At 44.0% G+C, this 14263-nt stretch overlaps 1 protein-coding gene across 2 annotated transcripts in view; it reads left to right on the top strand.

Annotated features, from left to right (window-relative positions):
• The window catches only part of LOC133455139 (2-oxoglutarate dehydrogenase complex component E1-like), a 31319-nt gene extending 17103 nt beyond the window's left edge, over positions 1-14216 (top strand). The window contains exons 13-24 of one of the 2 annotated variants that reach the window (XR_009783489.1): positions 1593-1695; positions 1784-1912; positions 2009-2159; positions 4860-4987; positions 5094-5272; positions 5838-5909; positions 6008-6133; positions 6804-6876; positions 6969-7132; positions 10450-10604; positions 10713-11140; positions 11604-14216. Coding sequence is in view for 1 of the 2 variants with exons in the window: in XM_061734020.1 (XP_061590004.1) it covers positions 1593-1695; positions 1784-1912; positions 2009-2159; positions 4860-4987; positions 5094-5272; positions 5838-5909; positions 6008-6133; positions 6804-6876; positions 6969-7132; positions 10450-10604; positions 10713-10833 (1401 nt within the window). In the remaining variant the exon portion in view is untranslated. Of the gene's footprint in view, positions 1-1592; positions 1696-1783; positions 1913-2008; positions 2160-4859; positions 4988-5093; positions 5273-5837; positions 5910-6007; positions 6134-6803; positions 6877-6968; positions 7133-10449; positions 10605-10712 lie in introns of both variants that reach the window. The other variant, XM_061734020.1, reaches the window with a different exon arrangement.
• The last annotated feature ends 47 nt before the right edge of the window (positions 14217-14263 follow it).

Consider the following 14263-nt stretch of genomic DNA (forward strand, 5'->3'; position numbering starts at 1 on the left):
ACACGCCTGACACGCCCTGACACACGTGACAGGTCTGACCCACTTGACCCGTCTGACAAAACCACATCAATGAACACTTTCAACATCAATTTCAACAAGATTCTGTAAAACCTTTACTTGCGATAAAAATGTCGTATTGAAAATTATCAGATCTACTAAATGTCTGTGTCATCGGATTTTGAAAGAAAAAAGTGATTGAATTTCTAACCCTTTATGCATTTAAATTATATGTATATATTATATATATATATATAATATTATAATTAATCTGAATTTTTTTCAACGTTAAAATATTCAACTGCAAAACATTCAACTACAAAAAATTTAACCGCAAAAAAATTCCACTGCAAAAAATTGAACCGCAACATCCGGGAATCCAACGAAGAGCAATTGATTCTTGATTCAAGATAGGGAGCGTGCGTCAAAGAAAGAGGCGAACATGAGTCACCCCAGTACAATTTCAGCTTGCATGGTGACGGATATTAGCCAGAAACGACAAAAAAGTTGATCATTGACCTCCGGCCTAGGGTGTCCTGGTGCCACGTGCACTGACAATGGAGTCCCCAGTTGGAGCACTATCAAGTACTCCTCCCAGGGACTCCAAGAAGGCCGGGTACTCCGCACTGCTGTTCGGCCCGTAGGCACAAACAACAGTGAGAGACCTTTTTCCCCGACCCGAAGGCGCAGGGAAGCGACCCTCTCGTTCACCGGGGTGAACTCCAACAAATCGCGACTGAGCTGGGAGGCTCCCTGGAGCCAGGCCTGGGGTTGGGGCTCGAAGGCGAGCGCATGGTGGCCGGGTCTTTGCCCGTGGGACCCGGCCGGGCTCAGCCCGAAACGGCGACGTGGGCCGCCTTCCCGTAGGCCCACCACCCGCAGGAAGGACTGTGATAAGCTGGTGCATTGTGGACTGGGTAGCAGTCGTGGCGGGGTGCCTCGACGACCCAATCCCTGGACCAAAACCTTCGCACTGGGGACATGGAATGTCACCTCGCTGGGGGGGAAGGAGCCGGAGCTTGTGCGTGAGGTTGAGAGATACCGGCTAGAGATAGTCGGACTCACCTCCACACATAACTTGGGCTGTGGATCCCAGCTCCTTGAAAGGGGCTGGACCCTCCACATTTTTATTTCAATGAAGCCAAAAAGAAAACGGTTGAGTTGGTAAAACCACCGGCCCTCAGCTCTTCAGCCCAGCTGTTAGATGGAACTAGATTCATATGCCGCGTTCCATTTGTCCATTTGTCCGGAAGTCGGAATTTCCCAGTTCCTAGTCGGAATTTTCAACTGGAACGCCCCTCGAAGTGGGATTTCCTACTGGGAAAGTGGGAGAAGCTTCACCACCCCCGAGTTACCATTCCAAGATGGCTGCCATTCCCAGTTCCCAGTTCCAAGGTAAATGGAACGCGGCAATAATCCTTCCCAGATTAATATGCAGCAACAGTTGCTCCTCTAAAACCACAGCTGATGTCTTATCCTCTTGGGATCATGTTAACACACACTTGAATGTTACAGACCACCTGTCAAAACCTCTGCTTTTCTAGAGGTCTGCACAACTGCTGATAACCAGCAGCTCAACCTGTTTTTTCTTTCAGGAGGAAGTAGCGTGTTACGACAAAATCTGCGAGGACGCTTATGCTCGCTCCAAAGATGAGAAGATCCTCCACATCAAGCACTGGCTGGACTCCCCCTGGCTGGGTCTGTCTCCAGTTGCTTTAGTTTTTATCGTGTTTGATGTGAACCTGAATCAGAAAACAGAATATTTTACAATCTTTTATTCTTGTAGGTTTCTTCACTCCGGACGGTCAACCCAAAACCATGAGCTGCCCTTCGACCGGCATCAGTGAAGATGAGCTCAAGCACATTGGGAACATTGCTGCCTCCGTCCCCGAGGAAGATTTTATGTTACATGGAGGTGCCTGTCGTCCTCCTCCTACTTGGTTCCTGGTGACCCTCTGATCAGTCGAAGGTTCTGTTAAACCATCTGTGCACCTTTGTGTTGGTGTTGCAGGGCTGAGTCGTATCCTGAAGGGACGGGGGAACCTGGTGGACCAGCGGCTGTGTGACTGGGCTCTGGGAGAGTACATGGCCTTTGGCTCGCTGCTCAAACAGGGAGTGCATGTGCGTCTCAGTGGACAGGATGTGGAGAGAGGCACTTTCAGGTAAAGCAATCAAACAGGATGACCAGGTTTAAGTTGGACATTTGGCTTCTTTATGCTTTCAATCAAAGATCAGCAGCTGGTCATCAATGCTGGTGATCAGTTCATCAATGCTGGTGATCAGTTCACCAATGCTGGGGATCAGTTCATCAATGCTAGTGATCAGTTCATCAATGCTAGTGATCAGTTCATCAATGCTAGTGATCAGTTCATCAATGCTAGTGATCAGTTCATCAATGCTAGTGATCAGTTCATCAATGCTAGTGATCAGTTCATCAATGCTAGTGATCAGTTCATCAATGCTGGTGATCAGTTCATCAATGCTGGTGATCAGTTCATCAATGCTAGTGATCAGTTCATCAATGCTGGTGATCAGTTCATCAATGCTGGTGATCAGTTCATGAATGCTAGTGATCAGTTCATCAATGCTGGGGATAAGTTCATCAATGCTGGGGATCAATTCATCAATGCTGGTGATCAGTTCATCAATGCTAGTGATCAATTCATCAATGCTGGTGATCAGTTCATCAATGCTAGTGATCAGTTCATCAATGCTAGTGATCAGTTCATCAATGCTAGTGATCAGTTCATCAATGCTAGTGATCAGTTCATCAATGGTGGTGATCAGTTCATCAATGCTAGTGATCAGTTCATCAATGCTAGTGATCAGTTCATCAATGCTAGTGATCAGTTCATCAATGCTAGTGATCAGTTCATCAATGCTAGTGATCAGTTCATCAATGCTAGTGATCAGTTCATCAATGCTGGTGATCAGTTCATCAATGCTAGTGATCAGTTCATCAATGCTAGTGATCAGTTCATCAATGCTAGTGATCAGTTCATCAATGCTAGTAATCAGTTCATCAATGCTGGTGATCAGTTCACCAATGCTAGTGATCAGTTAATCAATGCTAGTAATCAGTTCATCAATGCTAGTGATCAGTTCATCAATGCTGGTGATCAGTTCATCAATGCTGGTGATCAGTTCATGAATGCTAGTGATCAGTTCATCAATGCTGGGGATAAGTTCATCAATGCTAGTGATCAATTCATCAATGCTGGTGATCAGTTCATCAATGCTAGTGATCAGTTCATCAATGCTAGTGATCAGTTCATCAATGCTAGTGATCAGTTCATCAATGCTGGTGATCAGTTCATCAATGCTAGTGATCAGTTCATCAATGCTAGTGATCAGTTCATCAATGCTAGTGATCAGTTCATCAATGCTAGTGATCAGTTCATCAATGCTGGTGATCAGTTCATCAATGCTAGTGATCAGTTCATCAATGCTAGTGATCAGTTCATCAATGCTAGTGATCAGTTCATCAATGCTAGTGATCAGTTCATCAATGCTAGTGATCAGTTCATCAATGCTAGTGATCAGTTCATCAATGCTGGTGATCAGTTCATCAATGCTGGTGATCAGTTCATGAATGCTAGTGATCAGTTCATCAATGCTGGGGATAAGTTCATCAATGCTAGTGATCAATTCATCAATGCTGGTGATCAGTTCATCAATGCTAGTGATCAGTTCATCAATGCTAGTGATCAGTTCATCAATGTTAGTGATCAGTTCATCAATGCTGGTGATCAGTTCATCAATGCTAGTGATCAGTTCATCAATGCTAGTGATCAGTTCATCAATGCTAGTGATCAGTTCATCAATGCTAGTGATCAGTTCATCAATGCTAGTGATCAGTTCATCAATGCTGGTGATCAGTTCATCAATGCTGGTGATCAGTTCATCAATGCTAGTGATCAGTTAATCATTGATGGTGACCAGCAGCTCCTGGCTGCAGCTCCTAAATCCTTTAGTAGCAGTTAGCGGGTACTGTGTTCCATGTGAGCGTTTGTGTTTCTTGTTTGATTGATGGTGAAAATACTTGAATGCAGGGCCGGTTCTAGGCATGCATATATGAGGGGGCAGTCAGAAATGTGAAGGGGGCATCATGTGTGCACATCATGCTCCACCACTTTTTTTTCTGTGCTTATAGTAACGATGCTTTCTTCATTGAAATGGGTCTTTTGCTATGTGTCCAACCCCAAATTGGAGAAGCGGATTGCACTTTGTCAGGCCTCTACCTTCAGACCTGTCCAACTTGGGTGTCCCACCTGCAGACTAAGCTCCTGCTGGTATAGCTCTTAAGGTCACTGAGGCACGCAAACCCCCTGACCACAATAAGGTGGCAATCCCTCAGGGGGGGAAACTGAAAAATAAAAATAAAATAAAATAAAATAAAATAAAATAAACATCCTTCATCCAGATTTTATCAACCAACAACATTTATCTTAACTGGATGGCCTAATTCTCAAATATATGTTAACCTAAAATAGGACTTCACAGACTATAGTCAATATTTACAAAACTGAAAGGTAGTCTTATGAATAATAATAAAAAATCTTCTCAAACAAATTTATAAAACACAACAGATATACAGCAGAACATTTTTTTGTTTTAGTTTTTTTTGTTTTTTTTGTTTTCTCAACTTCTAAAATTTTGATTTGAGGGGGCAACATATTTATTTAAGGGGGCTCTGCCCCCTCTTGCCCCTGCGTAGAGCCGGCCTCGCTTGAATGTTGTATTTTCCTGAATCTCCAGGATGACCGGATGATTTTACATGTAAACAATAGTACGTTTAAATGGGGGTGTTGAACTGATGCAGAACTGCGTCTCCTTTGATCCATGTTTTTGGTGCTTCACAGCCATCGACACCACGTTCTTCACGACCAACACAAAGATAGGAGAACCTGCATCCCCATGAACCACCTGTCTCACGATCAGGCCACGTACACCGTCTGCAACAGCTCGCTGTCCGAGTACGGTGTCCTGGGTGAGGTTCGACCACACCGAGGCCCTCCGAGGTCGGAAGACGACCCAAGGGTTGTCCTGGTGTTGCCTCACGGATCTATTAATCTGGTTTTCTCCTCTATGTGCAGGATTTGAGCTGGGCTTCTCCATGGCCAATCCCAACGCTCTGGTTCTGTGGGAGGCCCAGTTCGGAGACTTCCACAACACGGCTCAGTGCATCATAGACCAGTTCATCAGCTCGGGCCATGCCAAGTGGGTCAGACAGAATGGCATCGTTCTGCTGCTTCCTCACGGGATGGAGGGGATGGTAGGAAAACCTTGGCGCTGCGATGCTGTATTGTGAACACATCACTTCATGTCCTGATTTTACCGTTCCTGACTGATCTTCAGATGCCGTCAAAGCTGATGTTGCTCAGTTCGCATCGCTCAGTTCACGTCTCTGCAGTCGTTTGTTCAAGAAGGTCTTAAAAGCAAGCAAATGCGACCTCAGAAGAATAACGTTTGACATGTTAGAAAAATCTTATTAGTTTAACAAAACCTTAATAAAGTGCAGAAACAGTGAGTTAAATCCTAAGTATGTCTTCCCTGCCTTCGTGAGGAGGTTTCTTAAACACTAAAATAGGTTTTAATGTAAAATTAAATCTTTTAAGTGCCTTTGAAGATAGTTTATGTACATATAGGACACTTAAAATAATAAAAGGGGTAGAAGATAATGTTTACGCGATACATTTCAGGACCTTTATTTTTATGTTAATTTGTGTTTGTATCGATGTCCACCACCGGGGGGGGGGGCTGTAGACAAACAATGGTCTTCAGTAGGAGAGGCTTCATTTGTAAAGTTTTGAGCGGTTTTATTCGTGTCCGTCTTTCAGGGTCCAGAGCACTCGTCTGCACGTCCTGAACGGTTCCTACAGATGTGCAACGATGACCCAGATGTTTTCCCTGTGAGTTCCTGAGTAACCTTCACAAATATCCGATGGGATGAGTATTTCTCGCAGAATGAGCCGTGGCATTTTCTGACGTTTCATCCCCTCTTGTCCAGAACCTCTCAGGGGACTTTGCAGTGCTTCAGTTGTACGACTGTAACTGGATTGTGGTCAACTGCTCGACTCCTGCCAACTACTTCCACGTCCTCCGCAGACAAATGCTGCTGCCCTTCAGGAAGCCCGTAAGTTTGTGTCCGCCGGGACTTGTCCTACTACCGCACTACTGCCGGAGCCACTCAACATGTTCTCACTGTGTTTGTCTCCTACCATACTTATGCCGATGACACACAACACTATATTTCAGTGTCATCACGTGACTACAGTCCCCTACTCTCATTGAGTAACTGTATTCATCAAATCAGTGAGAGGATGTGCCAGAATTTCCTCCAGCTAATTGCAGAAAAGACAGAGGTCATCATTTTTGGCCCTAAAAACGAAAGGGAAAAGATCAGCGCTCACCTTGGCTAAGTTATGGATAAGCCCTGAATGCAGGCATTGTGACGTAGAATTGTCAAATTGGTCTTATTCACCGCACGAATCGGCACAGATTACTTTTGTAATACTGTATTTGACCCGGTCTTTGTGCGTTTTGACCGTATAGAAACGTAATTCTTACCATTTTAAGAATGAGATGTGTACCTGCTGTACTCTACTGCCCTTACTTTTTAACAACTTGTGCTTTTTATTATTTTACCTCTTTTCTTATAATTTTATTTCCTTTTATTTGTTATTTACTGTTTAATTGTATCTTGCCGCTTTTAATGTTGATGTAAAGCACTTTGAATAACCTTGTGTTGAATTGTGCTATACAAATAAACTTTCCTTGCCTTGCCTTTGTCTTTGAAACGTCAGCTCGTCGTATTCACGCCAAAGTCGCTGTTGCGCCATCCTGAGGCCAAGTCGAGCTTTGATGACATGCTGCCAGGTGAGAACTGACGAAAAACTACTAGTGTGACTTTTAACAAAAGAAAATATGACCTCCTTCTGAGCTTCTGAGCTTTGTTTTCCACCTCGCAGGCACCCACTTCAAGCGTCTCATCCCGGACGGCGGTTCTGCAGCCGCCATCCCAGACAGAGTGAAGAGAGTAATTTTCTGCTCTGGCAAGATTTACTACGAGCTGACCCGAGAACGCGCCAACCGAGGCATGGACGATATCGTGGCCATTGTCCGGATTGAGCAGGTGCTGAACTGAAATCAGGGACAATGAACGAATACTGACCACTGCTTTTAACAGTGATGAATCGCTCAGACACTAAAACAAGACGCACAAATTTGCATCTTTACCATTTTCAGCATCCAACCAAGTGGTAGGCAGCACTGCTCATTAAGCAATAAAATCTATATTTAGGGCCCGAGCACCTTCAGTGCGAAGGCCCTATTGTATCTGTAGGAATTTTTTTTTCTTTCTTTCTTTCTTTCTTTCTTTCTTTCTTTCTTTCTTTCTTTCTTTCTTTCTTTCTTTCTTTCTTTCTTTCTTTCTTTCTTTCTTTCTTTCTTTCTTTCTTTCTTTCTTTCTTTCTTTCTTTCTTCTGACGAAACGTGCCCAAAAAGTCACCAAATTTTGCATGGAAGTCAGGCCTGGCGAAAAATTTGATATTTAATGGTTTACATTAATGGGCGTGGCAAAATGGCTCAACAGCGCCCCCCGGAAAACTTTGTGCCTCAAGCCCCACAATACGGTTTGACGTATATGCACGAATATCGCTACACACCTGTATCAGTACACAACTTAAAGAAAAGTCTCTTGGCGACATGTCCGAAACCGAACAGGAAGTCAGCCATTTTGAATTAATCGTGTCACTTTGGCGCAATTTATGCCATTCCTTCGGCAGTTAATAAGGCCCGAACCGTAACGTGCCCCCAAGTGTGTTATACATCAAAATGTGCGTCTCCATCCTGCGACAACACGCATTACTTTTCTCTTTCAAAAGCGTTACCGTGGCGACGCTAGACGCCAAAAAGCGCGCCCACCCTTCATCTGGTTGGTTCAGACAGAAAAAACTTTGCGCCTCAAGCCCCATAATACGGTTTGACGTACATGAACGAATATCGGTACACACCTGTATCATGTCGCAACTTAAAGAAAAGTCTCTTGGCGCCATGGCGGAAACCGAACAGGAAGTCGGCCATTTTGAACATTCTGAATTAATCGCGTAATTTTGGAGCAATATGAGCCATTCCTTCGAGAATTAATACGGCCCGAACCGTAACGTGCACCCAGGTGTGTTATACATCAAAATGTGGGTCTCTATCCTGTGACTACACGCATTACTTTTCTCTTTCAAAAGTGTTACCGTGGCGACGCTAGACGCCAAAAAGCGCGCCCCCCTTCATCTGATTGGTCCATATTTGATAGTTCCCCAAAAGTCACCATATTTTGCACCCAAGCCAGGCCTGGTGATAAATTTGATATTTCATGGTTTGTAATAATGGGCGTGGCAAAATGGCTCAACAGCGCCCCCTGAAAACTTTGTGCCTCAAGCCCCACAATACGGTTTGACGTACATGCACGAAAATCGGTACACACCTGTATCATGTCGCAACTTAAAGAAAAGTCTCTTGGAGCCATGGCCAAAACCGAACAGGAAGTCGGCCATTTTGAATGAATTGTGTAATTTTGGCGCAATTTATGCCATTCTTTCGGCAATTAATACGGCCCGAACCGTAACGTGCACCCAGGTGTGTTATACATCAAAATGTGCGTCTTCATCTTGCGACTACGCGCATTACTTTTCTCTTTCAAAAGTGTTACCGTGGCGACGCTAGACGCCAAAAAGCGTGCCCCCCTTCATCTGATTGGTCCATATTTGATAGTTCTCCAAAAGTCATCAAATTTTGCATGCAAGCAAGGCCTGGTGATAAATTTGATATTTCATGGTTTGCATTAATGGGCGTGGCCTAACGGCTCAACAGCGCCCCCTAGAATACTTTTCTCTGCCATAACTTTTGAAAGGTTTGACATAAAGAGTCGTGGGTGGTGTCATGGGACTCGGTATTGAGTCCTTGACCATAATTGGTGAAATTTTTTTTTTTTTTTTACATCTGATCAAACACCAAAGTTCTAAATTCAGGGTTCAAACCAGAAATAAGAAAACGTATTATTCCATACCGACCACTAGGGTCCGGATCCAAACCTGCGGTTCCTCTAGAGACCACTAGGGTCCGGACCCAAACCTGCGGTTCCTCTACAGACCACTACGGTCAGGATCCAAACCTGCGGTTCCTCTTCAGACCACTAGGGTCTGGATCCATTGACCTCCAGTTTAGAACAGCAATGAACATATTTACAGTCTGTTTCAAGAACCAGTTTCGGTGTCAATAGTTAGATTTCATATCCATAACGCTGTACAAGGAATTTCTTGTATCTCATCAGATAAAATTATGTAAATTAACACAAATATGCTTAATTAGGAGTGTGGTCTTCTGACTGAGGGCTGTCACAGCTTACGGCCTTAAAACCTGTCAAACCCCATCAGTCATCATCGTGTTACAAAGCCCAGCTTGGAGCAGGTACCTAGCTAACTGTGATTGACATGCACAGACTGTATCACAGACGAGTCATTTGGTCACGTCCCCCATTGCTTTCTGAAGACTGGTTTTGAAGATCGTTATCCTTCACACTGGGTCACACTAGACACCACGGTCGCCGCCGTTGATATTGCCGTTGTGTTTACTAGTAATGCGCATCCTATTGGTGCAGCGGGATGACGTGAGGACCGCGCCTCTACCCGCGAACGAAAATCTTACTACGCTCAGAAGAAACTAGTACTGTTTTGCGGTCACCGATCACGGGACTCTTGCAGGGTTTTGAGCTCCGGACTTTTACTTATAAGGTGAGCATGAATCAATCTTTTTTATGATGTAAAGATTGTGTAGTCCTCAAAGGTGGCAGCAGGAATCACTTTCTGAAATACTTTTTGCGGTTCACCTTACGGCCTAACAATGGAGGAGAAGAGTCTAGCTACTGATTTCACGTCAAATTGTGGTGGAAGCAACAGGTGTCTTGCACTGGCTGAGCAGAGCCGTTGAGAGGGAGTGTAGCTCTGGATGAAGGAGTGAAGGTAGGCAGGAGCTGTTTGGGTAATTGTTTGGTGAGCCAGAAGCAGAGCTTTGAATTTGATGCGCGCTGCAACTGGTAGCCAGTGCAGAGAGATTAGCAGCGGAGTGATATGAGCTCTCTTGGGTTGGTTGAAGACCAGACGTGCTTCTGCTTTTTGGATCATCTGCAGAGGTTTAATTGAGCACGCAGAAAGGCCGACCAGCAAGGAATGACAGTAGTCAATGCATTGACAATAATTAAACTTTCTCTTAGTGAACATAAAAGTTTTTTTAGTTTTCCCTTCCTCAGTGACCTCGCCTCATTCCTTGCTTTCTGTTGGCTCTAATGGAGTTGCTTGAAGGCTCCAGACAGTTGGAACAGTCATTGGTTAGCACTTGGCTGATTCAGTCTCTGTTGACCCGGTCTTTGATGAGCTGGACTGTTTTTGTTTCCTACAGCTGTCACCTTTCCCATTTGATCTGGTGAAGGCAGAGACCAATCGCTATCCGAATGCTGATCTGGTCTGGTGTCAGGAGGAGCACAAGAACCAGGGTTACTATAACTACGTCAAGCCTCGAATCCGTACCACCATCGGAGGCAAACAGCCCATCTGGTAAGTCCTGACTTCCGTTGATGAGAGTCTCACCACAGCCGGTCAGTTGCGTGAGATGGCAATCAGATGTCGTGACGTCACTTTGAAAGCTCCGTTATGTGTTCGTAGGTACGCAGGACGCGAACCAGCTGCAGCTCCGGCCACCGGGAACAAACAGACTCACCTGACTGAGCTGCAGCGTTTACTGGACGCTGCCTTCAACCTGGACACCTTCTCAGGAAAACTCTGACGTCTCCGTCCACACGTGGGTCTACCCTGACTTTTCGCCTCAGCCTTCGGACAACTGCACTACCACTCAGCTGAGGTTTTTGGTCTAACCCTTTAACCACTTGAGTGTGTTTTCCCCGCGTATTTGATTAAACCCGATACGTGCAGGTTTAACGAGTCTCAACTCGTTTCTTTAACATGTGGACGTCATCCTACACTCGTCTACTTCATATCCATCCTCGTGGGGAGAAGAACCTGGTCTTCTGCAACAAAATCAACTAAGACTTAAATAACACCAGCTGGTCTCTGATATTTATTTACATTTTCTTGTGAGTGTGGAACCATGTTTATTTAATATGATAATTATATTTTGGTGTCTCTACTTTGAGCTTTTGGCCTTTGTTAAACAGCAGCATTATGGATCAGGTTTTGTCGTCTCCTCAGAGTATCAGAACACTTATGATTGTCATCACACATTCCTTAAATGACCCCGCCCCCCCTTCAACCTTGGTTCATCTAAAAAGGGCACATGCATATGCCTTAGGTTCTTACCAGCATGGTATTAAGCATTAATATGTGTGCAGACAAGTAAAAAAATAAAATAAATAAATAAAATAAAAAGGGCACATGGGTGTAACCAACATACCTGGAAGCCAACTGGAACACGCCCACTTCAGTTTAGTCACTATAAGTTAGCAATTTTAGCTTGGTTGACCTAGCTTATGCTAACCTATGATGCTAATGTAAATTGATTTTGTTTTGATCAAATCTGTCCAAACATCCTCATTTCAGGCCGAGCTACTGAAATGACTTCGGAAGCAGGTGCTACCAGAGCTGAAAATGAACTGAAACCAGGACTGGCTCCAGTGGGTCGCAGGGGTGCTGGTTGGATGCTCGCTGGACAAAGTAGCTAGGCTGGCTCAAACCACGGGTGACTGCGACTGACGAGTCCCAGTGGCGCTCCGCGAGTCCATGATTTAGCTGTGGCAGCACTTTTTCAGATCTGAGCTGGCTAGCAGTCCAGTTGGTCGACGTGGACGGACCTCAACATGATCCAAGGTGACAGCCAACTGGAGGATCCAGTTGCTGCCAGAGGTTGAGACGGTCCAGCTGGAGTCCTACGTTTAGTCCGGGTTACACTCAAGAGTGTTTAGCTAGGGGCACGGTGGCGCAGCTGGTAGGGCAGCCGCCTCACAGCTAGAAGGTCCTGGCCAGCCGGGGTGCCAGATGGGGGGGATCTGGCTGGAATAGGGCTTGGTCGCCAAGTTGCATTCTGGGACTGCTGTAAACAAACAGCAGTGTAGTAGCAGTGTAGTAGCACCAAGTGAACAGACGGAACGCAAAAAAAAAAAGTTAAAATGCCGGAAAGGAACTGGAATTTACCGGGATACCTTAAACAAGGAAGCCAGGGACCAGTATATGGAGAAAATATTGATTATTTACGGTTTGGATCCATATGAAATCCCTACTAAAGAGTGGAGTTCCGAGGAGGATTTACTGCCACAGTTCTGCACAACCGACGTCTTCGGCTACCTTGTTTGCAAGTGTTAGGCAGCTGCTTTGGTAAATGTTTGAATCGCCATGTGTTTCAATAAATTAGTATAATAGTACAACTTACAGTACATGTTTTGTATTACTCTTACTTTTTTCTTTTCTTTTTTTTTTGACCGCTATATTAATGCGGAAGAGGTTCCGAGGCATGAGCAATATTTTTGTTTTCCTCGTGAGATTCTTTTTTTCCTCTTCAGCTACAAATAGAGTTAATATTTTTTCCTCAACAAACTAGTTTTATCTGAAGATTGGGGTTAATCGCACCGCAGAGAGCTGGCAGCAACTGCGTTGAGCTGGAGAAGTGGGAAATAAAACCTGTGTGAATGATCCGACCCCGGTCTGTGTGAGTGTTTGTTTGTGGTATAGTACTGTGGAAGGTTATGTTTGGTCGTCTTACAGTCGCGATCCAAGCAAGCTGACGACTCTTTGTTATCTCAGATACTTGGCCTCCGGGGTTCTGCCTCCAAGCAGGAAAGCGGTGTAAAGTTAAACCATTAGCGATCTTTTCCCCACGTCTGTTATGTGTGGAGCTGTTGCACCCCACAACACAGCAACAGATTACCATGGTTTATAACGGAAAGTAACGATTAAAAGTAAGACACAACGAAGAGGGAGCACGTCTGTACACAGTGCACAGTGGTCCGAAGAGCAGCTAAGGTAGCTTCCAACATGGCGGCTCCGCCAAGTGATAACGTCAAGATGACCAAGGCCTATAATGTCATCCTTCCAAACGCTAGGGCTTGAGTTCAGTGTAGGGCCCTCCCGCGGTTGGCAGAGGGTGAGCAATGCCCAGGACTGACTAGGGTATGAGCACTGGGTGAAAAAATGGGGAAAAAAATTGGGATAAAAGAATATATAAAAAAATAGTGTTTAGCTAGTACTGTTACCATTCCAAACTGCAGCACAACCTTGCGTTCAATGGATGCAATTTTTTTTTTTTTTTTACTTTTTTACAAATTCTATGTGAGACCATTCATCTGAGGCTAAATGTCAATCACAAAAGAAATCCTAAGACATTTAGGAAACATTTTGGGAAAAGAGGCTTTTCAAAGCCGAGTTTTTAGCATAGCAATTAGCCTAACTAGCCATTAGCAAACTAGCATATGGCTGCTGGATAATTTAGCTCACAAGCCAACAAAAAAAATATGATCGTTTATGGGTTTTTGAGGCACTGATGTGCAGAAACATTTGGAGTTTGGGAGATTAAAAGGTGAAGTTTGGTCAGTCTAGCTAGTGAGCTATTAGGCTAAGCTATCTAATGCAGATAAGTAACTTGTTTAAGTCCTTTAAAATATATTTCAATGAACACCAAAGCTGTGTTTCTTAAGTGTTGCCTGAGTGTGAACATATAAGAGTGAATGAGATGCTAAATGTATGCTAATGTTAACATGCCAACTGCAACTGTTTTTAGATTAAAATAATGAATACCAGGGAAGGAAAACGTATGTATAAAATGTATAATCCTCAGCGGACGAGTCAGCCTGTAGACCAACAAGTTTAGCAAGTTTCTGCACTATTTTTCTGGTTTCTTCAGCTGCACCAGACTTCACTTCATAAAATAATTTCATTCTAGTTTTCATGAATTAATTCTTTCATGTTTGTAATTTATTTCATTCTTGTTCTTGCCGTGAAATTACAGCTTCATTTTTTAGAAATAGAAGTTTTCTACCAACATAAAAGGATTCTTCAGTAAATGAAGATCATATTTTTTAAAATGTTGTTGCATTTTTTTAAACAAATAAATGCATGCTATTGTGAGACATTTTGATTTACCTGCTTTCTTGTGGATGAATCGATGTAAATAACAAGAAGTATGTCTACATGACGATGGAAAAAATAAAGAATTATTGCATTAACCCGAGTTGAGTCAGTTTTAAAAATGCATGTAAGCGTCTAAAGTC

The sequence above is a fragment of the Cololabis saira genome, chromosome 11, assembly GCF_033807715.1.
Source record: "Cololabis saira isolate AMF1-May2022 chromosome 11, fColSai1.1, whole genome shotgun sequence".
NCBI lineage: Eukaryota > Metazoa > Chordata > Actinopteri > Beloniformes > Belonidae > Cololabis > Cololabis saira.